Raw genomic sequence first — 23,003 nt, 5'->3', positions numbered from 1 at the left:
GTAGGGTGAGCCCCCAAAGTGTGCACAGTGGGTGCATTTGGTGATGGTTGCATGTGTGCAAGGTGCCCCCTGTGTGTGTCTGTGTGTGTGTGTGCAATGGAGGGGTGATCCCTGTGCAGGTGTGCAATGGAGGCGTGGCCCCTGTGTGTGTGCTGAGCACAGCCTGCACATGGGTAGGCTGACCATTGGTTTGTGTGCATGGGGCAGGACAGCAGTGTGTGTGTGTGCAATGTGGGAGGTGCAATAAAACGCAGTACGGCGAGTGCAATAATGTGCAATACAGTTGGTGCAGTAGCGTGCAATGCAGGGGGCATGCATTAACATCTGATGCAGGGTACGTGCAATGCAGCAGCTGCCTTAGTGTTCAATACAGCAGGTGTGCAGTGCAGTAGGTGTGTTATGTAGGGTGCATGCTGTGCAGTGGATGCAGTTACATGCATTGCAGTGGGTGTGCAATGCAGGCAGTTCACAATGGGGCAGGTGCGCAATGCAGTGGGTGCAATAACGTGCAATGCAGTGGGTGTGCTGTACAGGTGTGTGCAATGCAGTGGGTGCAATAACTTGCAGTGGGTGTGCTGTACAGGTGTGTGCAATGCAGGGGTGCATTAAAGTGCAATGTAGTGGATGCAGTAACTTGCAATGCAGCAGGCATGCAATGCAGCGGGTGCAAAAAATGTAACAGCAGACCGCAATGCAGCAAGGGTGCAATAATGTGCAATGCAGCAGGGGTGCAACGCAGGGTGCAACAACATGCAACACAGTGGGGTTGCAGAGCAGCAGGGGTGCAATGCAGGAAGCAATAACGTGCAATGCAGCAGGTGCAAGAATGTGCAATGCAGCGGCTGTGCAATGCAGGGTGCGTGCAGTGCAGGGTGCAGTAAGGTGCAATGCAGCGGCTGTGCAATGCCCGGTGCAATGCCCCCTTTGCAGCCGGCGGTGCCGCCGCGCGCCCAGGGCCACGTGCCGCGGCGCCACGTGCAGGGCTGCGCCGCGCGCCTGCGCCTCCCGCCCCACCCACCGCCGCCGCTGATTGGCCGCCGGGAAGGCGCGAAGGGCGGGGGGGTGGGGCGGGCGGCGAGGGGCGAGCGCGATTGGTGGGGGGCGCGGGGGGCGGGCGCGATTGGCCGAGGCGGGCGGCGTGCTGACGTCAGAGCGCGGCGCGGGCGGCTGCGTGAGTGAGGGCCGGCGGCGCTGAGGGGACGCCATGAGCAAGGCGCACCCGCCAGAGCTGAAGAAGTGAGCGCGGGGCCGGGACGGGACCGGGACGGGACGGGGGGCACCGGGAGGCACCGGGAGGGGCTGCGGGGCCGGGGGGAGATGGAAAAATTGACGGGGGGCGGGCACGGAGCCGCCCGCTGGGCTCCCGGCATGCCCCGCGGCCCGGTGTCATGGCGGCCGTGCCCCCCCCCCCGACCCCTTTTCTCCTCAGACCCCCCCCACCGCCCAGACTTACCCCTCAGACCCCCCCCGTTTCCCCGATTCCTCCCCAGACCACCCCTGTTTCTCCTCGGACCCACCCCACGTTCCCCCAGACCCCACCCCCTTAGGACTCCCCCCTCAGATCCCCCGTCACACTCCCCTTTTTCCTCAGACCTCCCCCTTCCCCTATACTGCCCCCTCAGACCCCCCTTTTCTCAGAACCCCCCTTTCCCCTATACTCCAACCTCAGACCCCCCCCCTTTTCCCCTATACTCCCCCCTAGGCCCCTCCCCATTCCCCCTCAGACTCCCCCCTTCCCCCCCAGCCCCTCTCCCTTCCCCCCATCCCTCCCCACACACCTCAGCACCTCTCACCTCCTCTCTGTTTTCATTGCAGGTTCATGGACAAGAAGCTCTCACGTGAGTCCTGGCACCGCGCTGTGTCCCCATATCACCCCCCTTGAGCCCCGTTAATGCCAACCCACATCCCATCTCCTTCTTTAAGGAGTTTTTTTGGCCCCATGGCAATGCGATGCTCTAATTTCCCCTCACACACTAAAAAATTAACACATAGAAGTTCCCTCATGGGGAGAGCCGCTGCCTGCCCTTTACACCCAACGCGTTTCTTGCAGTGAAGCTGAACGGCGGCCGCCACGTGCAGGGCATTCTGCGGGGCTTCGATCCCTTCATGAACCTGGTCATCGACGAGTGCGTGGAGATGGCGCAGGGAGGGCAGCAGAACAACATCGGCATGGTGGTGAGTGCTGCGGGCAGGGGGCAACAAACTCTGCACCACTGCACAAACTTATATCAATTGTGTCCAAAAAAGCCACGTTTTAAAAAGCCACAACTCCTGTGCCCAAAAAAAGCCACATTTTAGACTGTCACCTCACTGCTCTCGCCTTCTCTTCGCAGGTAATACGAGGGAACAGCATCATCATGCTGGAAGCTTTGGAGCGAGTGTAGAGCCAGTGAAACCCGCTGTGACGAGACCGAACCCGCCCTGTTTTGTGTACCCCTTTCCCTGAACCTGGAGTGAAGCGTTCAGGAGTGTAAACTTATTTTTTTTTTTAATAAATTTTGTAATGGTTGAAGTAACTCGTGTAAGATGGACTTTTTGTGTAGCCAGAGCATGACTTCTGTGAGCAGAGCAGTGTGTTGGTAGCTTTAAACCTCAGGGAACACTCAGGATGCTAAATCTCTCCAAGAGAATGTCAAAATGGCTCTACCTTTGGTTTTCTTCCCTAAAAAACGGGCAACAAAGCTGAGCCTTGTTCACGGGGTCTCGATTGCCAAGAAAATGGTAAATTCCCCTCTGCTGATAGTGCTGGAGAGCGTTTGTGCTCAAGGGGGCTGCCTGGCAGGAGGAAATGTTTTAAATACAGGTTTTTAAATATATTTTTTGCTCTCTCTCTGCTCTGTGGCTGGCTTGTGCCGAAGCTCCGGGACAACAGAGGCACTTGTGGTGCATGCCCAGGGCCTGCAGGGGCTGTGCAGAATCATTGGGAGCTTCCTAAACAAAACTTGGCCTTTTTGGGGTTGTTTTGTGAGCCAGTCAATGCCCCTTCCAGGTCCTCAGTGAACAGGACTTTTTTTTCAGGTCCTTTTTTGTTACTTTTTTTTTTTTAACAAACCTTTTCCTCCAGCCCTCCCTGGCTACGTGACATTTTCGGGAGCCCGCTATGTACAGCGCCGCAGGCAGGCTCCGGGGCTGAGTATGTAACCCATAAATATTTAGGTACCCATCATATAGACGAGTATAAATATTTAGTTTGCTTTCCAGCCCCTCCACGGGGCGGCTTCCAGAAGCTGGAAGCCTTCAAACAGCGCGAAAGGAGAAAAGCAGGGACAGAAGCAGCAACTTGGACACAATAAATGCGACCCCAGCTGAATTCCTCTGGTAGTAGGCAGGTTTACAAGCATACAGCTGCCTTTTTGTCCTGCAATTTAGCTTTAATTAGCTAAATTCATCACTCCTAGCATGAGACAGTGCTCTTGGTGGCCTGCTGCTGAGCCTGAGCTCTCCAGGTGAGCGCAGCCTTGCCCCTGCAGCTAACTAACAGGCAATTAATTAACTTGTTCTCCATCAGGGAGGAGTTCCTGTCCAGAAAGCTGGGATTAGCCGCTAGCACTGACGTTATTCCTTCAGTTCTCATCCCTGCAGCGCTCGCTGAGGATGACTACACCGCTACGTGGCTGATGAAGGCCCAGCAGCAGCTCCGTGAGAGCGCAGCGCAACCCAGACAGAGCTCCAGGCGACGCCTCCAGCTCCCTCCGAACCATCACGTTAATTTTATTTTAATGACAACCCGGTGCTTTCTGCATAGTTGGACGTGGTTGAGGTGTCGCAGCAGCGTTAGGTACGGTCAAGGGGACAGAAAGGCTTCTCCCAAAAAGTTGAGCTGCTAAAACCAAGCGGGGCCCTGCTGTAGGCAGCTAAACCTTGACAAAAAGCGGGCGTTTTGCCTGCTTCCCACCCATTTTGGCAACTCCCCCAACTCCCTTAGCTAGAAGCAGACCCATCTCTCTCCCCCCCCCTCCCCCCCAGCTCACGGTACTTCTGGACACAAATTAAAAGTTAAAAACGAAGCCACGATTTCCACTGCACCAGGCCCACCCCAAGAGCTAACTACTTGATAGATCCCCAAAAAAAAAAAGGTCCAGGCAGAAAAGTTCAGGGCCGAGACGTTGATTTTTTTTTCCTCAACTGAAGGAAATCGACACACACAGGTCTGGGGGGGGGCTCAGTTGAGCACAGCGATGCAGATCTGGGGTTGGGCAGGCTCCTCATCGAGAAGGACACTTTAGGGTCAACGTGGCATTTACACCTTGGGGGCAGAGCGAGTGTTTTGCATGAGAGCGCTCGTTTAAAGCGCTTGCCACCTTTTAATTACCACTCCAATCGAGCAGAGGCAGCTGAATGGCCTCAGGTCCGAGCGAGGCGCTCCTCGAGGCTCAGAGCTCCGTCTTCAGCTTCTCGTGCAAGTCCTCCTGGTCGATCTTGTCGGCGTTGCCGTACCAGCGGTGGTAGGCGAGCAGCGCCGCGTTCTTGGCCGCGATGGCGCTCATCTCCATGGCGCTGGCGGCCCACTCGATGCCGTTGAGGTAGTAGAGCTGCTCGTGGAGGATGATCGGGGGTAACGGCTCCGGGGGGCTGTAGTGAGGGTACGCCAGCCACTTCTTCACCTTGACCGAGTCGTAGGAGGAGAAGAGCAAGCTGAGCTGCTCTTTGGTGAGCACTTCCTTGGAAAACACCTTCCAGACGGCCGACTGCAGGGGCAGCTTTCCTTCCTCGCCCTTTTTTTCCACCGGAGACACCACCCCTAAGCTGTTGATGAAGAGTTTGGGATTCTCCGTGGTGAAAATGGCACCAAAACGAAAGGCGGAAGGGTCCTGGTAACCGAAGAAGGAGGCGTTTAAGCGCCCGTGCACCAAGGTCGCCACGGTCTGGTGGTACGGGCTGGAGAACTCGGGGACGGGAGGGTTGAAGTTCTTGAAGGTGATGTTGGCCATCCTGCGGTTCAGCGGAGCAGCGATGACGACGATGTCGTACATGTCCCCTGTCACCCCCGCCGTCGTGTTGTAGGTGACCTGGTAGAGCTTCACGGGGTCCCCTGGGGAGGAGAGAAGAGCTCAGTCATCCCGTTTCACCGCTGGGGGAAATCCCAGCGTCCTTCCCACTTTTGAATCCCATCCCACTGGGGTTTATTACGCTTTGTTGTCAGCTGAAGCTTTTTGAAGTATTACACGTTCAGCTTGTGATCTCTGGCTTTGAACAGAGCCCAGCTTTTTCATTTTAAAAGACCAAAGAAAGGCTTTGGTCTGACCAAGCTGCAGCTGAGCAATGTTCTCCCCCCCACCAAAGGGAAAACAAATGCAACTCACCTGTGGATCTGGGTCTGGTTTTGGGCTCTATGGACAAAACCGTTCCGGAGATAACTTCTGCTTTTGAGGTGTAGATGAGGCCAGTGCAGACGAGTTTGTTTCCCCCTTTTACCGACCAAAGGCCCGATTCTGCCCCTGCCAGAGAGACAGCACCTACAAGGAAACCACGATCATTAGCACTACTTATCCAGCACCAGTCTGTAGGGAAATGCTTGAGGCAGCAAGTGGAAAATTAAAGGAAATGGTGTCCCATCGGGACACAGAGCTTGCTTAATGACAGCGCTAAGTAGGTCACTTAGCAAGCGATTGCTCATTTGCCAGAGTAACCCAGTAACCCAGCCAGGGAGGGCAGCGGAAGGAATCGTTCTGCGATAGGAAATAAATAAATGGGTTGCTGCCAGCCCAGCCCAGGAAGCAGGAACCCCAACACACACGGTATGAAGAGCACAAGGTCACCAGGACATCATTCCGTCCCGTGTGCCCCTTTTCCCAGGGGGAGGACCTCGAAACACCCACCTACAAACCCGTTTATGTTGACACCTTGCCCGTAATTGACTCTCATGGTCGGGCAAACCACCTCGTTTATGAACTTGTGGGAGAAGCTGGCCTTCTGCATGGCTTCATCGATGGTTTGGTTCAGCATCTGGGTGAAATCGTTCCCTCCGAGGGCGTGAAGGAGCCGCTCGTTGCTGCTGAAGGTGTAGTCGTACGTCTGGTAGCGATAGATCCTTTAACGGGAGAAAAGGAAATACACTCGCACCAGCTGCACAACACGTGCACCAGCCAAGGAGCTCTTATCGTGGAAACAGAATTCAAGCGTTCAGTTGCTGTTAATTATCTGCTGCCCTTGGAAAATGAAAAGAATCTCACGGTGCCTCCTGGGGTAGGGCTCCCGAGAGCCTTTGAAGGGAGCAGCAGGGCTCATACTTCCAGCCATGACCTAGCCTAAGTGGTAACAGGTCTAAGGAATGCGCATTTTCAATCCCCTCACCTTTCCTAACCAAAGCACGTTGTGCACTGCTACAAATTCAACGACCTTTAGCACCCAGGTGCCAGAGCCATGGAACGTCTGATCCCCAACCCACGTTTCTGCCGGCAGCACGTTGCCTCATCTCCTTTAAGATTACAGGACTTACCTCAATCTTCCTCCTCGGGAAAAGATTACCAACAGAAAGAGAGCAACCAGAGCCTTGTTTCTCAGTGCCAACGGGACGATTTCACCCATTTTTGCAACTCGGCAGGCACTGCACCCACGCCATCAGCCAGGAACCTTGTCCTCCCTAACGCTCCTGCCACTCGTAAGTAACGTCCAGCGCTCAGCACGTGGCTTCCAGCCACCGAGGTGGCTTCCTTACCGCATGAACTTGTCCAGGATGTCCTCCACCCACATGTACATTCGAAGGGGGTTGAGGCCGTAGTGCCAGAGGAGCTTGAGGACGTTGATGATGTACCAGCTGCTCTCCTCGAAGACGAACTCCTCTCCGTTGTAAATGCCCGCGAGGCCGCTGGAGACAGGGGCAGCGGAGAGACCTTGAGAAAAGGGGTGGGAAAAAAAAGGTTATTTAGTGAGGTTGGAATTTCAGGGCTTGGATTTTAGCTTCCTGAGAGGATTTCAGCTTCCTGAGGGGATTTTAGCTTCAGCTGGATGTTACGATTTGGTCCCGGAGCTGTTATAAAGAAGGGAAGGAGTTTGTTTATCTGCAGCCCCCCAGTAAAAGGGGCCCCACCTGCCTCAGATGAGCGTGTGGAATTGCCGGGGAGCTTCATGAGGGGGATTTTTAGGGTCAGGGAGGGGGAAAATAACAAAGCTTCGCCCTGGCTCACCCAGCTCCTTGACGAAGTGCTTCATGTGCAGGTTGAGGGGGTGCAGGACCGAGCCCCCCGCCTCGTAGCCCTCTCCCTCCACCTCCAGCGTGGCCAGGCGGCCTCCCACCGCCTCCCTCTCCAGCACCTCGATCCGGACGCCTCTCCCGAACTTCTCCCGGAGGAAATAAGCCGCCGCCGTGCCCCCGATGCCGCCGCCGACCACGGCTGTGAGGAAGAGGAACCATGAGGAGGAGGATGAGGAGGATGAGGAAGGCAGCGCGGAGCCCCCTCAGGATCCCCTCCCGGCCCCCCAACCCCGCCGTTACCGATCCTCCCGGGGGCACCGCGCTGCTCCCCTCGGCCCAGGGCGGCCGGGGAGAGGGCGGCGAGGAGCAGCAGGAGGCTGGCGGCCGGCATGGCGCTGCACGGGGCCGGGCCGGGCCGGGCCGAGCCGTGGGGCCGAGGCGGGGCGGAGCAGGGTTAAAGGCGGCGGGGCGGGGGCCGGGCAGCAGCCGCGCCGCTGGTGTAGTGGTATCATGCAAGATTCCCATTCTTGCGACCCGGGTTCGATTCCCGGGCGGCGCACCCCACTTTTATCCCTTTCTTTTTCTACTTTGTTTTATTTTTTTATTCTTTTCGTTGCCTGAGGAAGACGTGGGGACACTTTTTAACCCCATAACACCGAGACGGGGACATAAAAACCAGCAATAACCCCACAATTAAACGGGAACCGGGAGCAAAGCGCATGCGCACAACCGCCGCCTCCCCCCCTCCCTTTTTATCCCCCCTCACGTCTCTTCCCCGCGCGCACGCGCACGCTGAGGTGGCGCGGGGCGCTCGTGCGCCTGCGCCGCCGCCGGGGAGGGGAGGGGGGAGAGGCGAGCGCTATTGGCCCAGCCCCGGCGGCGCATGCGCGCTGCCGCCCCCCCTCGGCCGGCCGGGCCCCCTTCGGCCGCCCGCCGCCATCTTGTGAGGACCCCCGGGCTTCCTGGGCGCGGCGGGGCCGGCGGCGCTCGGGGCTGCCGTGAGGCGCTGAGGGGGCCGGCTTCGGGCCTGAAGAGCCGGGGCTGGCCGGCGGAGGAGGAGGAGGAGCCGGCATGGAGGATGAAATGCCCAAAACCCTGTGAGTGGGGAGGGGGCGACGCCGCCGCTGCCGCCGCCGCCCTTTTGTTCCCGGCTCGGCGGGGAGGGGGAGGCCCCGGGCGCTCTCCTCACCTCCCCTCACGGCTCCTCCGCCACATCGAGGGGCCCGGCGGCTGCTCCCACCCTGGTTCGGGCCTCAGGGCAGCCGGTCCCAACCCCTCAGGGCCCAGCCGTTCCCCCCCGCCCCATTCCCTTGGGGCCTCAGCCCTTTGCAGCTCCCCTTCCCCTTCCTCTCCTCAGCAGCTCCGAGCATCGGTCAGCGAGGAGGCAGCCCCGGCCTGGAAGGCGCTCACCCAGCAGCGAGGTGCTCAGGAGCTTGAGGGAAAAACCCCGCGGAGCCCCAAATCGGCTCCTGGCCAAGTGCCCCTAAAGCATGCTGCGAGCCTCTTGGTTCCCGGGGAGCTGCTTGTAGCTGGGGGGCAGCTCCTCGCCTTGATAAGCACCCTAAATATTATTATTATTTTTTTTTAATCACAAGGAGTTTTTGCTGGTGGTGTTCGTGCAGCTGATGCCCGTCGCTGTCAGTTGGGCTTTTGGTCGGCTGCTGCTCCTGTGGCTGGCTGGGTTTGAAAGGTGTTTGGTGCAGACAGAGGGGTGGGCTTCCCTCCTTCCCCTGGCAGCTTTACCTGGAGCAGTTTCCCTTAATTAACCTAGGATTTGGTAAAATCACAGGCTCACCAGCCTTTCTGTTCCATCAGTGTACCAGCTACCACCGTGAGCTTTGTTTCACGTTGGCGGGATGAACGAGGAGGGAGAGAGGCTCTTGCCAAGCTGAGGGGAAAGTTTCACCCTTGGACAACGGCCGCAGCTATCCCGAGGGCTGCTACATGGCTTGGCTGAGTACCTGGAGGAAAACAAGGCTCTTACGTGACTTAGGCCAGCTCCTCAGCTCCGGGCTTTCCTCAGTGGTAAACCTGTGTTTGCCTCCACGTGTCCTGGTTCGCGCCTCCAAACTATTCTTAGCATCTACAAACATGGGTCAGACACAGGCATGCCGGTGTGTTTATTTAGAGCAATGTTTTCCCCCCTCTGTCCCCGTGAAGTTGTTGCCTGCGGTGGTCTCGGCGGCTCGCAGCTCGTGCTGGAGGGAGGGAATTGCCTGTGGTGGAGCACGTGCGGCGTGGTGCACAACCACGGGCGGCTTTTGGAGCTGCAGAGCTCCCCGTTGGGCGACGTGATGGGAGCTACGTTCCCCTGACCTGCTTCAAGCAGCATCCCCGTGTCAGGCAGAGGGTTTTTTGTGGGGTTTGCAGCTTGGGTTGAGAGCGAGCAGCTTGAGGGAAGGAAAATGCTGCAGAATTCCGGCTCGGGTGTGAAGCGGGTGCTAAATATTTGCTCGCACCAGGATTTCTGGAGGTAGCTCCACAGAAATCCCATCTGGATGTGGGTTTTGCTGTTCCCTTGCAGAGTTTTGGTGTGTTGTGAGGCGAGGAAGCAGCCGGGTATCCACAGACGTGTTTTTTGAGTTCCCTTAGCATATTTAAGCAGTTTTTCTGGAACACTTTCCAGATGCTGTTGGAAATAAGGCCTTGTTCTTGTGATGTCCCTGTAACATGTTCCTTGAAGGGAGAGCCTTGATGTGCTGGTGAACGTTGGGAGCTGTGTTGCTTGTATAAATGATTTCCTGGAGAAGGGGCTCCCTTCACGTGGCTGCTTACCATCCTCAAAAGTCGCTCTCCAACAGCAGAGATGATGAATCTGAAGAGCAGCTACAAGGCAGACGGTGTTTTTGGACTTGACAGAGAGCTCTTGTTTGTACTTTACATGCTTCTTGAGTTTGTGTACCTGATTTACTCTGTGCACCTAAAAAGATCAGGAAGTGCTAACAGTTCAGCAGTGCTTTTCAAGAAGACACGTGGTGATCTACGCACCCTGAGTCGTGTGTAGGGTGCCCTGGATCCTTCATCTGCAGAGAAAAGCAGCACCTGGCTCGCTCCTGAGAATCCAGTTAGCAGAAAACAGGGGTAAGAGGATGCAGGAGATGATGAGCCTCTCGCTCCGAAGATCACTGCTCCAGGTGGAGCATCACCCGGCTCACTTCTTGGAAAATTCATGCAGGGCAGTGTCCGGGTGTGTGCTGCACAGAAGCAGGTCGATATCTAGTGTGTAATCACACAGATCGTGTATAATCAGCGTGCACATATGTTGCTGCACTTTATGGACACATTTTGAATGGTCTGGAGAGATTCGTGGGACTCTCAGGGATCTTTTACCGAAATCCCACGTTTTCCGGCCAAATCTAACCTGCGGGCAGGGAGTGCTTAATACAAGGTCTGGTTATCAAAGTGAAAATCCAGCGTTGGCGCAAAGGTCAGGGTGCAGACACTGTGTGTGGAAACTTGCAGTGATAAGTAAACTGTTCATAAACCCGGGAAGTCACGTGGGAGGGTCGTTGCTCAGTGCCTGGGCTTATTTATTAATCCTAATTGCGATAATATTTAAGGAGAGAGAAGAAGCCCTGCTCATTATCAAGCACGGGGTTCATTGTCCTAAGGACAGTGCACTAAACCCTCCTCATGCCTCAAAGAGCTGATATTGATGAAGTTTGGAGCATGTACCTGCTTAAAGTGGAGTGCAGCTCTGGCTCGTCCCTGAAATAGTTGCTCCCCTCGAGGTTTGCTGGCAGGGTTTGGGCCACGGCGTGGCTGAGGCGCTCCCCACAGAGGCCGTGCTTGGCCACACGGCGTTCCTCTGGGGGAAGGTGCTGCTGAGGTTTCTGCCTGCTTCTCCGCATGCTTGCTTAAAAAATCCCGTGATTTGGGATTAAAAAAATAAAAATAATCCCTGTGGATTTACGTTTCCTTGCAGAGAGTGCAAAAGTGTTGTAAAAATCCCAAAGCAAGGTGAGGGGGTGAATTTGTGCTCCGTAAGGCTGATCCTTTCAAATGAAGGAAGATGAGGGAATGCCCTCACTTAGCACAGTCACCCTTGGTTGTTTCAGGGCTTTCAGAAGTCTTTTTTTAAAAGGAGCTGCCTAAATACTGTGTAAAACACTTGCTGAACACCAGATTTAGCTGTTAGGGTGGCTGGGGAAGTGGTGCTTACTGAACGATGGCTGCACGTGGTGGTTGTAACCGTTTCTACACATGGAAATGAGGTCGTTGGGTGCCCCTGTGGGGCTTTCTGCTTGGCTCTGAACTAGGGTAGCATTTTAGGACCGCAGACCTTTGGTGGGACCGAGGGCAGGGGCTGTTGCTGCCTGCCTTAAGTGACCCATTTGTGCCTGGTGTTCCCTAACTCGCTGTACGCCTCATTTTCACAGGCCAACCTGGTGGGGCTGGGTGTTTGAGGGACAATTTTCAGCAGTATTTGCTCCATTATGTGGCTTTTGTCCCCTGGTGTCCCAGTGGCCATGTTCCTACTGCTGCTTCAGATGCCAAATCTCTCTCTGGGGAGAGTCGGAGTTGGTGGTGACCTGACAAGGGTCTTGACTGCTTGCATTTCAGTTTTTCTGCTTAAAATCCCTCTTCTCTGCCTCCCCCTCCTCTAGCACCTGCACTTCTAACCTTTTGTTTGGTTCTGTAGATATGTGGGGAACCTGTCAAGAGATGTGACCGAAGCTCTCATCCTCCAGCTGTTCAGCCAGATTGGACCATGCAAAAACTGCAAAATGATCATGGATGTAAGAGCCTTCGCCTAATTATTTCCGTGCTCGTTAGAGCAGATGGCTTTGGGTCTTTGAGTATTTCAGAATTCTCCTGGAAATACAGTGTGACCACCTCAAGGGGATGTAATAAAGGTGGAGGTCACAGTCACGTAGTTTTGGCCCAATTTCTGGTATAATATAAGGGGGGGGGGGGGCATTTTGAAAGGGACTAAGCAGGTTAATCCATGGGGATATTCGGAATTAGGTTCAAAAAGTCCTTTTGGGCCATCCTTAAACCTTTTTACTTAAACCAAAACCTCCTGGAGCACTGTTTGAGTTTGGATCGGATGAATTAGATGTTCAGATTTAATAAGTAAGGGGCTGAGAATAATAGCGAGGCTACAGCTTGAAGAGGTTTTGATCAGAAATCTTTTTTTTTTCTTTTCTACCAGACAGCTGGAAACGATCCCTATTGTTTCGTGGAGTTCTACGAGCATCGCCACGCGGCTGCAGCGCTCGCTGCTATGAATGGCCGGAAGATAATGGGTAAGGTAAGCTGTCATGTCTACAGGGTGAGTTGGAGCTGGAAAACACAGGCTGTACCTCAGATTGTGGGGGAGAAACCCCACGCGAGGCCAGGCGGATGCACTGCAGGCGTTAGGCACTTGGTTTGAACAGCAGCCTCAGCGTGGCTGACCAGAAAAGCCTTTTTGGCTGTTGTAGGAAGAATTCAGAATCAAGTGGGAATGTAGGATTGGGGAGGGCTCGGGGACAGCAGCCATAAAGAATATTTTAACTGCACTGGCCTTACCAGGACAACATCCCTTTCTCCTCATCCCTGAAAAAAACCACTCCCACCCAGCCAAAATATTTAGGCAAGGCACGCTCACCTGCTGTGCTTTTAGCTAGCAGGATGCATTTTAGAAGAACAAGCCCTCCCCCCAAAAAAAACACCTTCAGCTTAAGCTTTCCCCTGAATCCTGCACATCGGTAGCATCAGAATTAAATGCTGGTGGTGTCTGTGCTCGGTGGTGATTGCTGTGGTCTAACCTGGACAATTGATGTTTGCAGGAGGTGAAAGTGAACTGGGCAACAACCCCCAGCAGCCAGAAGAAAGATACGAGCAGTAAGTGTTGCTTACACATCGAGTTGTTGCCTGATTTGTAGCAGTAGCTTTTAAACATAAGCAGTAAGCATCGTGCGGTTCTGTGCAGTAATGTTTTGATCGTAATCCTAAGATATTATTTAATGTGTTTGTGTTAATGAACTTAAGAACAAATCTAATCTTTGTCATCAGGTAGTACCGTTGTCAACACACTGCGTTCACAAGGTAATTGTGTCTTCTTAAACATAAAATGAAATCTCTCGAGGGTATTCAGGGTATTCACTAACCACCTGGAGCTGTGTGTGGGGTTTTGTTCATCATTATTTCATTTTTTTTAATGGAGAGACTTCCCTTTCATTTCCCTGTGGCATCAGAAAGCAGCTTAGTGTTCACTATTTAATTCTGGTGCTGGTGTTCAGGTGTTTTGTAGGATTGCAACTGTGAAATTAAAAAGAAATAAATATATATGTGTATAAAACAACAACAACAAAAAAAATAATTTAAAAATACACCTTTTCCTCTGCTATTGAGGCAGAATACTTGGCTCATTTTAACACTGCAGTATGCACTGCTTCAGACAGACTCCTTGGGAACGTGTAAACTTCTTCCCAAATGGGGCTTCTTCATTACCCAGTCGTGGCAAGTGTAGCTAGCGCTGTTTTTCTCAGCAAGCTTTGAATTCCTGGAGCCAAGTGGGGTTAAACTCCATCAGCATCCCAGCAGCCTTGAAAGTTTCTTACCTGCTGCAGTGCAAATAAAGTACAAAAGTCTGTGTATTGCTCTAAGATGGTGTGTGATGGATTGTTTGGTCCTAGTGGAGGAACTCAGATGCAGGATTTTTGTTTCTCTTTGGTGCGTGTTTCTAATGGATCTGATACAAATTGAAGGGATTACTCTTTCCATTCTGTTGCCTTCAGTCTTAGTTCACTTGCACATGGATTCACACACATTGAATTCACGTGGATTCACATGGTGTAATGGCTGGGCAACCAAAACTCGGGGCTTTTGAGAACTCAAATTCTTTAACAGCAAACTGTTGCAATGCAAGGTATTTTTTTGATTTGTTCTTCACAACCTACGGTGTTAAATCGGACTTCTAGCTAGGCTCAAAGTATGTCCTGCTCTAGAATGACTGTTACCTGCGTTTCTGGAAACTGTGAGATGTTTCAGCTGATAAGATTTTATATAGTTTATGGTCTTGTAACGTATCGAAACTTAACATTAGCGTACCAAGAGAGAGATTTTCTTGTAGTGTGGCACATTAAGTAAATAGCTTGAGACCTTTTATGGTAAATAGACTGGTCTTAAAAGCAGTTTGTAAAAACAAAACGTAAATGCCATATGTCACACTAATATACTTAAAGTTACTGACTATACAGTGCTACCAAGCAGTGGATCTGTTACAAGCAGTAGTAAATTCTGTTTTATAGTGAACTCTAGTCTTCATGTAGTGTTTAAGACCTGGAAATCCATGCTATATGAGAGTGCTGTACTCTGTGTACGTGTCTGTGTGTTCAGGGGTTCTCTTCAAACTTTAAACTCCTTTTTTTTTTTTTCTCTTTCCCCAAAAGACCATTTCCATGTCTTTGTTGGAGACCTCAGTCCAGAAATCACAACTGAAGATATTAAAGCAGCTTTTGCGCCATTTGGAAGAATATCGTAAGTAACTTTAGAGGGTAAATAAACTAAAAGTTCTCTCTCCTAAATGGAGGCAGCCTCATGTTTCAGTAAGTAAAAAATGAGAGTTGACAGAGTGCAGGAATATACATTCATCTGTTCATACAGCAACTCGAGTCTGAAAGGTTGGGTGTTAAGCAGGATGTGTAAAGAGATTTCTTTAGAGTAGCTCATTCTGCTTTCCTAGAACAGTTGCACACAACTTGCTTTGGTTTCATACTCCTTGCATTGTTTGGCAAAGCAACAGTGGAAAAAAAAAAAGAGATATAAACGTGGGGTTAAGCATTTAACTTGCCCTCTCAGCAACCACACAAGCATCACGCTTTATAGTTTGTGACTGAGTCCGTTTGCATGTTCACGTCTCGTGAGGCTTTGGATTTTTTGTTAGCCGTGGCGTGCAGGCCACTGGTAGCATCCGTTTTTTTGGCAGTTCAAAGTCCCACTCCCCCAAAATAAAAACCTTTCCAGCGCAAGGCTCCCTGTGGCACCTGAAGGCTGCAGCTCGAGCGGCCTCAAAGCGTTCGGCGCTGTGTCAGCCTGTAGGGCTTGGCCGAGTTGCACTCATCAGTTGTGCAGGGCGATGGTGTAACAAGCGAACGTGGTGCAAACGGGGAATTGTGGCCACAGGTCTCTGCCTGCTGGTTTGTTGTATGCAGGGTGTAGCAGTAAGGAGCACTTCGTTCATTCCATCCTCCAAATGTAAACCATTAATTTTCCTTGTAGTGTTGTCTGTACTGGACATTGAAGTTTCTTGATGGTGATGTAAGAGAACGTAGAGTGCTTTGGAGTGTTGTGTAGTGAAGCATTTAATTGAAGTAAGTTTGTTTTTTTGTTTTTTTTTTTTTTGTTTTTCCCTCAGAGTCCAGTGTATTACTCTTTTAATGCCAGCTTGATTTCCTCTTATTATAAGGTTTAAAAAAAAAAAAAGTGATCTGAATGTCGCTTGCTTCAGAGAACTGTAAAGCTTGACTCCATCTCCTGTCATCTAGGCAATGTAGAGGGTCAGACTCTTAAGGAGAGTCAATTTATCCTCACGGCCAAATGTGGTCTGGATGGAAGGCGTGAGGGACTCTGAAGTAGATCCAAACTGGCACTTTGCTGCTGGAATGAGAACGCAAGGCAGGGAGCAGTAGCTGGCTGCGCTGGTGTGAATGTGGTGGAGCTACGAACTAATTTGCCCCAACCTATTCAGCAGTAGGGTTTCAGGGTGACTCTCAGCAGGTGTTCTTTACCAAACAAATACTCCCCAAACAGAACTCCTCCTGAGCAAGGGGCAAAAAGTAACTTCTGATTATCCCCTGGGGAAGCAGAACTGATAGCAAACATTGCTCCACGATCCCTATTCCCCTTTGTTCCAGGAGAGCTTTTTGGATGCAGAGCTGCTGCCGTGTAGGAGCAGGGCTGCTGACCGGGCTCTGCAGAGCACGAGGTTTCTCTTCCCTAGCAGTGGTGATGGCAGGGAGGGGTGAGCAGCGCTCTTTTTTTGTGTCCCTCAGCACACCACTGTGAAGCCAACAAATTGAAAGCTGCAGTTTGCCCTGGCTTAAACTGCCAGTCCAAAACGAGAGTAGTAGTTAAAAAGCATCCCCATTTTAACTCCTAAACTCTTGTTCCCCCAGAGGGTCAAATAAAGCAGAAGGGACCTTCATTTTCTACTTATTTAAATTTAACCTGAAGGAATAAATATTGCTACTGTTTCTTAAACAGTCAAATGAAGTTACTTGACTTGACTTGTTCCTCATCAGTGACTAGTTTCTGGAAATGTGGTGCTAATGGAATATTTCCTGATTATTTTTTTTAAACATTGTTTTTGTTGGTGTTAAACTGAGCTTTTTTTTTCATGAAACCAAGGTTGAACTACTGCATGATTAGCACATAAGAAATTTTGGTAATTCTTTGCATCTGAACTTTTTAATCACTGTAAAAGCACACTTTCATTGTGGTTTCCTTTTATGCTTGCTGTACGCATGTTTTCACTTGTTCTCAAGTCTTATTTTCAAAGTTTTCAGTTGAGGGTAAGTAGAGATGAGTTTTTCCCCCCCTCCCTCTTTAGGCTATTCAGAGCAAACCGATCTAAAAGTACCCGAGTGGCTCTTCTCAGGCAATTTGTAACAAACTACCCAAATTCAGATCTAACCCAGGAAGGGAAATAAATAATTTTATTATTATTATTTTATTTATTTATTATTAAAAAAAAAAAAAAAAAACAATGGGAGGGGGGAGGTATTACAAAAAATAAAGAAATAATGTTTCTAGCATTGGAAGAGGTATTTTCCTCGGGCCTTAACGATGGTGTCAGTGCTGTGGGCTTACGTGTACCAGAATAAGCTGATGATACACCATTTGCAGTTAATGTAAGGCTTAAAAGAAATAAATTAGTGTAACGAACCTTCTCTTCATTGTGACTTTTCTCGCCAGTCTTGGAATGCTAAATGTTGTGCACATGTTACGCTAGTTTCTCTGACCCGTATAATTTTATACAGCCGTAAGTTACATTGCATGACTTTCTGACTGGTTTTCTGTTTTTGTTTCTGTTCTTTACTGCCTGTATGTGTGGGGCAAAGGAGGGGAGGAGAGGGTGGCCTGTAGGTGAGAGCATCTCAGCCCTTGGCTAACTCGTACGCAAATTGCCTGAGAAACACTGTAGAATGACGTTCCACGAGTGGGGTTTAGCTCTTGTAGCTGGGTTCTCTTTTTAACTCAATCTCAAATAATAGGGCTCTGGTTATTTTGCAGAGTGTCTCTGAAGAATGGACAGAATTGCCATGGCTAACTACAAGCTACAGTTCACAGTGGACAAACGTTGTAGTTTTCTTATTTACTTTTCTAAATTTTATTTTTCTTTTTGCTTTTTTATATCTTGTAGTTTCCAATCAGTCCTGTATGATTGCTGTTGTACAAATGCAGTTTAAATTATTTGTAATATGTAGTTTAAAACATAAATGTTTCGGTGTTTTATTTTCTTCAATAATTTCTGAAAATGTCAATCTCTCAAAATTTACAGCTGCCCACAGTCCAAAAAGGGGGTAACGAATTGACCTGAGAAAATTAAAGAATTCAGTTAACAGGCGACGTATGCCTTTTAATTCCTATCTTTTTTCATTTTTTCTATTTAATATTTTGAATGAGTAGGTAGAATGTGTTGGCAAATAGCGAGTTTAAAAATTGCATGGTTAAAGAGAGCCATTCAGCTAATGTTAGTCAGCTACGTGGCTTCAGTGATTCTTTTGAATAGCTGCTTTGACCATGCTTTGTGTCTTAACAGTATGTAAAAGCATTTGGAAGCGGGAGCCAACTGTCGTAAAGTACATACGTTTGTTAGAGAAGCTATTGATTTGCATGTTTACAAAATTAAGTTTAATTTTGCTACTACCTGGCAAAGCATTAGTAAAGTTCTGTTTAGAAAAGAAGCCATTTGCTTTGACTGTGTTGCTGGTGCAATAAACAGTTGACTTTAGTAGAGGTGAAACGTGAGAATAAGCTGTACATGTGACTCAAGTTGTCATTTGAGCGAGGTTGGCTTCGCAAGGTGCTAAACTGCCTCTTGTTTCTGCTTTTTAAGGGATGCGCGTGTGGTTAAGGACATGGCAACGGGAAAATCCAAAGGCTATGGCTTCGTTTCCTTCTTCAATAAATGGGTAAGCTGCGGCACGGTCTAGAGCGCCTCTGAAAAGTGGGTGGTGGTTTTCAGCAGCTGATCCAGGGAATGAGTATTTTTGGTCCCCAGCTCGCCCTGTTTTCAGTTTCCCCTCCTCTTGAGGGGCAAATGATTTTGTCTGTTTGGCAAAGTGCTTTAGTATGGCTTCAGTGTTTCAGCCTTGATGGTGAGTGACATCAGAATGAGTGAGGTACAGGAATGACAAAGAGAACATCTCTGGTATATCAGGTGGGATGACCTGTCGGTGTCTTCTTGGAAAGACTTAGGGCAAAGTGTTAAATGCTGTTCATTGGCAATGAGTTAATAGCAAAAGATCTGGGCTGCCTGAGGTTAAGGCGACCTGCTTGGAAGACTGCCTGCCAGCTGAGCTGAAGGTTTTGGTACTTGTTTTGGTGAAGAAACCTTGCTAAAATGTCATCTGGATGGGGTGTGACTTCAGAAACCAGAGGTCCTGCTGTAGGCAGCCTTTGATGTGCTCCGTGAAGCCGAACAGTGCCCCTTCTCCTCCCTAAAACCCCTTCTTTGAAGGTTTCTTTTGGCAAACTGCAGATGTCAGACAGGGGAGGTGTGTGGTGACTTCACTCCTGTGCCTGTATCTCAAAAGGCAGAAATGTCAAGAATGTTTTTCTTTTTCCCCTCCCTCTCTTGTGGGCAGGATGCAGAGAATGCTATTCAGCAGATGGGTGGCCAGTGGCTCGGTGGAAGGCAAATCAGAACAAACTGGGCAACAAGGAAACCTCCGGCTCCAAAGAGTACCTACGAATGTGAGTGTGTTCAGCTGGGCCTTCTGCAAACCTCCCACCATGCACATGGGGAGGAAAACTGTGAAATCCACACATTTGGAGATGGGGAGAGAAGGGAAAGTGGGTACTCAAATGCAAAAAACTCTTGAACACTTTCGAAACTCCTGAATAAATCAAGTGATGGTGATTGTATTAATGTTGCCACTAGGGGGATCCATCAAGCTTCTGCACGCTTAGTTTGGGAGCTGTCTGTCAGCACAACTGAGATGGCTGTGTTGGTTGTTTTTTTTAACTTTGCTCCCTCATTTTTATGGCTTCCTGCTGTGGTAGAGAGCAGATAGGGCTGCATTAAAGCATTTCCACAGGAGAGATTTTAAATGAGGTGTATCGGACCTATTAGATAGGCCTGTGATGTGAATTTAGTTTCACAGCACTGTCCCTGTCCCAAGCAGCCTGTCCCACGTGGGAGCTGTTGCCAGAAGTCACGTACTGGGGACCAAACTTCCCTCCTGCCCCATGCCACCCTTTGTTTTCAGGGTGTTGGCGAGTTGTGCCCAGTGTCTTGTGCCTATGAGTAAACACTCCAGTGCTTAAGAAGAACTTGTTGCCCTCTGTTTTATAGAGCAAAGGTCTGGAGGCTGTGTCTGTCTGAGACGTTAATTCACCACTCTGTGGTTCAGATAGACGGCCAGACATACCCAAGTGAAAGTGCTGACCTTGGTAAATATTTGTCACGAGCTCTGGCGGCCTGGCTCCTTCCCGGAGGCCTGTTGGGATCAGAGTTGTTGCATAACGCGTGTGCGATCGGTTGAAAAACTCTCTAAAAAAATCTCTTGCAGCAAACACCAAACAGCTGTCTTACGACGACGTGGTCAATCAGTCCAGCCCGAGCAATTGCACTGTGTACTGCGGGGGTGTGACTTCGGGACTGACAGGTATCGTGTCTCCGAAACGTGGTGTCCCGTTGTGTGACACCGAGTGATGCCCCCGTCACCTCATTCTGATGCTCTGCTTCTTGTTGCTTCAGAACAGCTAATGCGCCAGACCTTCTCTCCGTTCGGGCAGATAATGGAAATCCGAGTCTTCCCCGATAAAGGATACTCCTTCGTGCGGTAAGGCTGTGAAGAACTTTGTGAAAATTAAGGGTTCTCTGACTGCAGCCTGGTCTGAAGAGTGAGTGAGGGCTTGGAGAGCTGCTGGCATGAGCAGAAGAAAAAAAACTTAACTCGGTCTAAACAACCTTGGCTATAAACAACCCGGTGTGCTTGTAGCCACATCTGTCTGCTGCCTGAGATGTGTCTTGCAGAAGACCCCTGCTTTCTGACCTAGGGTGATTCTGCTGGCAAGGGTTGTTGGGAAGACCCGGCCTTAGTCCTGTGACTACCCGTGCTGATATTCAAATCTGGGACTTGTGTATGCTGCTCTGCCCTTCCCTAGCAGTGCTGCAGTAGCCTTAATCATAACAGATCCCCGACTATTCCTTTTTTTTGTAATTTCCCAGTTGAGTTACTGAGGCAGTCAGTCAGTTTCAGTGACGTTTCTGGGAGCACCCTTATCTCTTAGTTGACAAGGCTCCAAATAATAAGTACTTATTGACTTGCTCTCCGTGCTGGTAAATTTTTTAACTTATTTACTGAGTGATAATGGAACGAGTTACAACACTGAGACAGGAAAACCGACCGTAGCCTGGCAGTCCTTCTGCTTTGGGGGTGATGAAAAAAAGTCTCTGCAGTCAGCCTGCTCTTCTAGCAGAACTTAAACTCGTGCTGCTGGCTGTGGGGCTCTCTGGGGTTTACTTCCAGATGTTGCTCACCAAATTGTTCATGTTGGTACGATTTCTGTGTCAACAGGTTTAATTCTCACGAGAGCGCTGCACACGCCATCGTTTCTGTCAACGGAACAACTATAGAAGGGCACGTGGTGAAGTGCTACTGGGGCAAGGAAACACCAGACATGATCAGTCCGGTCCAGCAGGTCAGAACCCTCTGCCAATATCAAAGATGAAAGCTTTAAGTTTGTCCCATAAAAACCTGTTAAAAGGCTGTAAAGCCTTTGTGCTTGCCAGTTTGACGATGCAGCACGTGTGAGTTCTGTGTTACCGCTTATTTCATTAGCGAGTATTTCTCTGAAGCACAGTCAGGGATTTAAAATCCTTTGGAAGATGTGGAATCTTGTTCCTTAAAAAATTGTGATGCAGAATTTAAGAAAACTTGCAGGTAATTATCCACACGTGGCATTATCTTCTCTGCCAGGAAGGTAAACGGTGCCGTTCCTCTGTCCTGGATCTCTGTGGAAAGGCTCTGGGAGACAACTGCCTTGTTTATGGGTGAAACTTGAGCAATTAAATGTTTGTGCACCAAAGGAACGTCCTACTAAATATCTGCATTTCCATTTCTGAATGACTTTAGCAAGCTTCCAGTTGCAGGCAGATGGGGCAGGCGGGATGAGTCGTGAGGCTGTAAATCGCAGCGCTCCTGGGCACTGCTTAATACGAGGCCGTTTGTGCTTGCAGAATCAAATCGGCTACCCGCAGGCGTACGGGCAGTGGGGCCAGTGGTACGGCAACGCGCAGATCGGTCAGTACATGCCCAACGGCTGGCAGGTCCCGGCGTACGGGATGTACGGGCAGGCGTGGAACCAGCAGGGCTTCAAGTGAGTATTGTGCACGGCCCCGGTGACGGGGATATCCTGCGGGGGAGCGTGTGCTCTCTTCTCCTTCGGAGAGCAGCACGGGGATTTCTGTTTTCCAGCCAAGGCGTTTTCAAAGTGGTTCTTGAGCTTGGATGGGAGTTGAATTGCGTTCTTGCCAAGCAGGGAATGTGCCATGGGTGTGAAATCCTCTGATTTTGCTGCCGGTAACAGCTGCCGTGTTTCTGAGCAGTGACATCAAATGCCGTTTGGGTGGAAGCAGTGAATGCAGATCACTGTGCTAAATCGTGGGCTTCTGAGTGATAGTAGAGTGGTTCTGTTTGGGAGGCAGCAAACCTCTCAGCTCTGGCTGAGCAGTGAAGAGTTCTCCTCCTCTTTCCGGACTGCTGTCAACAAATTCTGATTGCTGTTTTCTTTTTGAGTGTTCCTCTTTCTGACTGCCCCTTATTCCTGCACGTCAGGAACGCGTGAGCTTCTCCAGCGCCTCTAGGGGCTGGGCTGGGGAGCCCCAACAGTTTCCCACTGTCATGGGGCTGAGCGTTTGGGGTGAAACTCCTTTCCATCCCCTTTTGTAGAAGCACCAGTGCTTGATATCCCTGGAAAATCTGCATCAGGTGCCAAGGCGTGCTCGTTGTGGGCTTGAGTAGATCAGGAAATGATGTGCAGATCCAGGATGGTAACACTCGGGGCTCACACGGGCACGTCCGTTCTTCCTCCGAGTCCAAACCTCACCTAACGTTCTGATTTCCTCCCCAACAGCCAGACACAGTCTTCGGCAGCATGGATGGGGGCGAACTATGGAGTTCAGCCACCCCAGGGGCAGAACGGGAGCGTGATCACCAACCAAACTGGATACCGCATGGCAGGCTTCGAAACGCAGTGAGAAAAGGACTCTGAAGCCGAAGGCTGCTGGGCTCGAGGCTGCGAGGAGTGCTGCAAAGCCTTTTGTTTACTGCAAAGAATTACCAGATCAAGTCAGTGCAAGTGTCAGATACAGTGTATTTATTTAAGAGAGAGAGAGAAAAAAAAAAAAGCGTTTTTAATCATGAAATTGTCATCCACATTGTTTAAAAAAAAAAAAAAAAAAAGAGAAAAAAATCACAAAAAACGAGATGCTGGATGTCTGCCAACTTTTGCCTTCTTTTCCTCCTTTCTATATGTGTTTCTTAAGATCCACGTTTGAAACACAGCAAATGCAGGGACTACTGCCACTTAAAATTGGGGCAGGAAATTGCACAATTGTCAAACTTTTTTTCCTTGGAAGTAGCGTGCAGTTTTAGTTTGCATTCCGAATGGTTTAAAAGTGTATTATAAAAGCCGTTGTACAAAAAGA

General features: G+C 50.3%; 3 protein-coding genes and 1 non-coding gene across 8 annotated transcripts; 3 read left to right on the top strand and 1 right to left on the bottom strand.

The window, feature by feature from the left end:
* The first annotated feature begins 1,154 nt into the window (after nt 1–1,154).
* On the top strand, nt 1,155–2,516 carry SNRPG (small nuclear ribonucleoprotein polypeptide G). The gene is made up of 4 exons (XM_032204122.1): nt 1,155–1,236; nt 1,816–1,838; nt 2,051–2,175; nt 2,334–2,516. The coding sequence occupies exons 1-4, from the start codon at nt 1,205–1,207 to the stop codon at nt 2,382–2,384; spliced, it is 231 nt and encodes a 76-aa protein (XP_032060013.1). The 5' UTR covers nt 1,155–1,204; the 3' UTR covers nt 2,385–2,516.
* A 1,171-nt stretch (nt 2,517–3,687) lies between these two features.
* Nucleotides 3,688–7,526, bottom strand: PCYOX1 (prenylcysteine oxidase 1). The gene is made up of 6 exons (XM_032204002.1): nt 7,436–7,526; nt 7,128–7,334; nt 6,659–6,833; nt 5,820–6,031; nt 5,304–5,456; nt 3,688–5,032 (listed from the first exon to the last, which is right to left on the bottom strand). The coding sequence occupies exons 1-6, from the start codon at nt 7,524–7,526 to the stop codon at nt 4,374–4,376; spliced, it is 1,497 nt and encodes a 498-aa protein (XP_032059893.1). The 3' UTR covers nt 3,688–4,373.
* Nucleotides 7,527–7,623: 97 nt separating this feature from the next.
* TRNAG-CCC lies at nt 7,624–7,694 on the top strand. Its single transcript has one exon. It is a non-coding gene; the product is annotated as a tRNA-Gly (tRNA).
* A 362-nt stretch (nt 7,695–8,056) lies between these two features.
* On the top strand, nt 8,057–22,739 carry TIA1 (TIA1 cytotoxic granule associated RNA binding protein). 5 transcript variants are annotated; one of them, XM_032204055.1, is made up of 13 exons: nt 8,057–8,232; nt 11,778–11,874; nt 12,291–12,389; nt 12,910–12,964; nt 13,136–13,168; nt 14,515–14,602; nt 18,183–18,258; nt 18,934–19,042; nt 19,861–19,956; nt 20,049–20,133; nt 20,872–20,995; nt 21,534–21,673; nt 22,430–22,739. In XM_032204055.1, the coding sequence occupies exons 1-13, from the start codon at nt 8,207–8,209 to the stop codon at nt 22,551–22,553; spliced, it is 1,152 nt and encodes a 383-aa protein (XP_032059946.1). In that variant the 5' UTR covers nt 8,057–8,206; the 3' UTR covers nt 22,554–22,739. The 5 variants fall into 5 exon arrangements, with proteins under 5 accessions (XP_032059946.1, XP_032059947.1, XP_032059950.1 ...); XM_032204056.1 differs by lacking the exon at nt 13,136–13,168; XM_032204058.1 differs by lacking the exons at nt 8,057–8,232; nt 11,778–11,874; nt 12,291–12,389; ... (1 more) ...; nt 13,136–13,168; nt 14,515–14,602 and adding an exon at nt 15,367–15,435 and having other exon boundaries at nt 17,625–18,258.
* Nucleotides 22,740–23,003: the final 264 nt, after the last annotated feature.

The sequence above is a fragment of the Aythya fuligula genome, chromosome 27 (assembly GCF_009819795.1).
Source record: "Aythya fuligula isolate bAytFul2 chromosome 27, bAytFul2.pri, whole genome shotgun sequence".
Lineage (NCBI taxonomy): Eukaryota > Metazoa > Chordata > Aves > Anseriformes > Anatidae > Aythya > Aythya fuligula.
The sequence above is the reverse complement of the archived record's forward strand: the minus strand, read 5'-3'. Positions and strand labels throughout refer to the sequence as shown.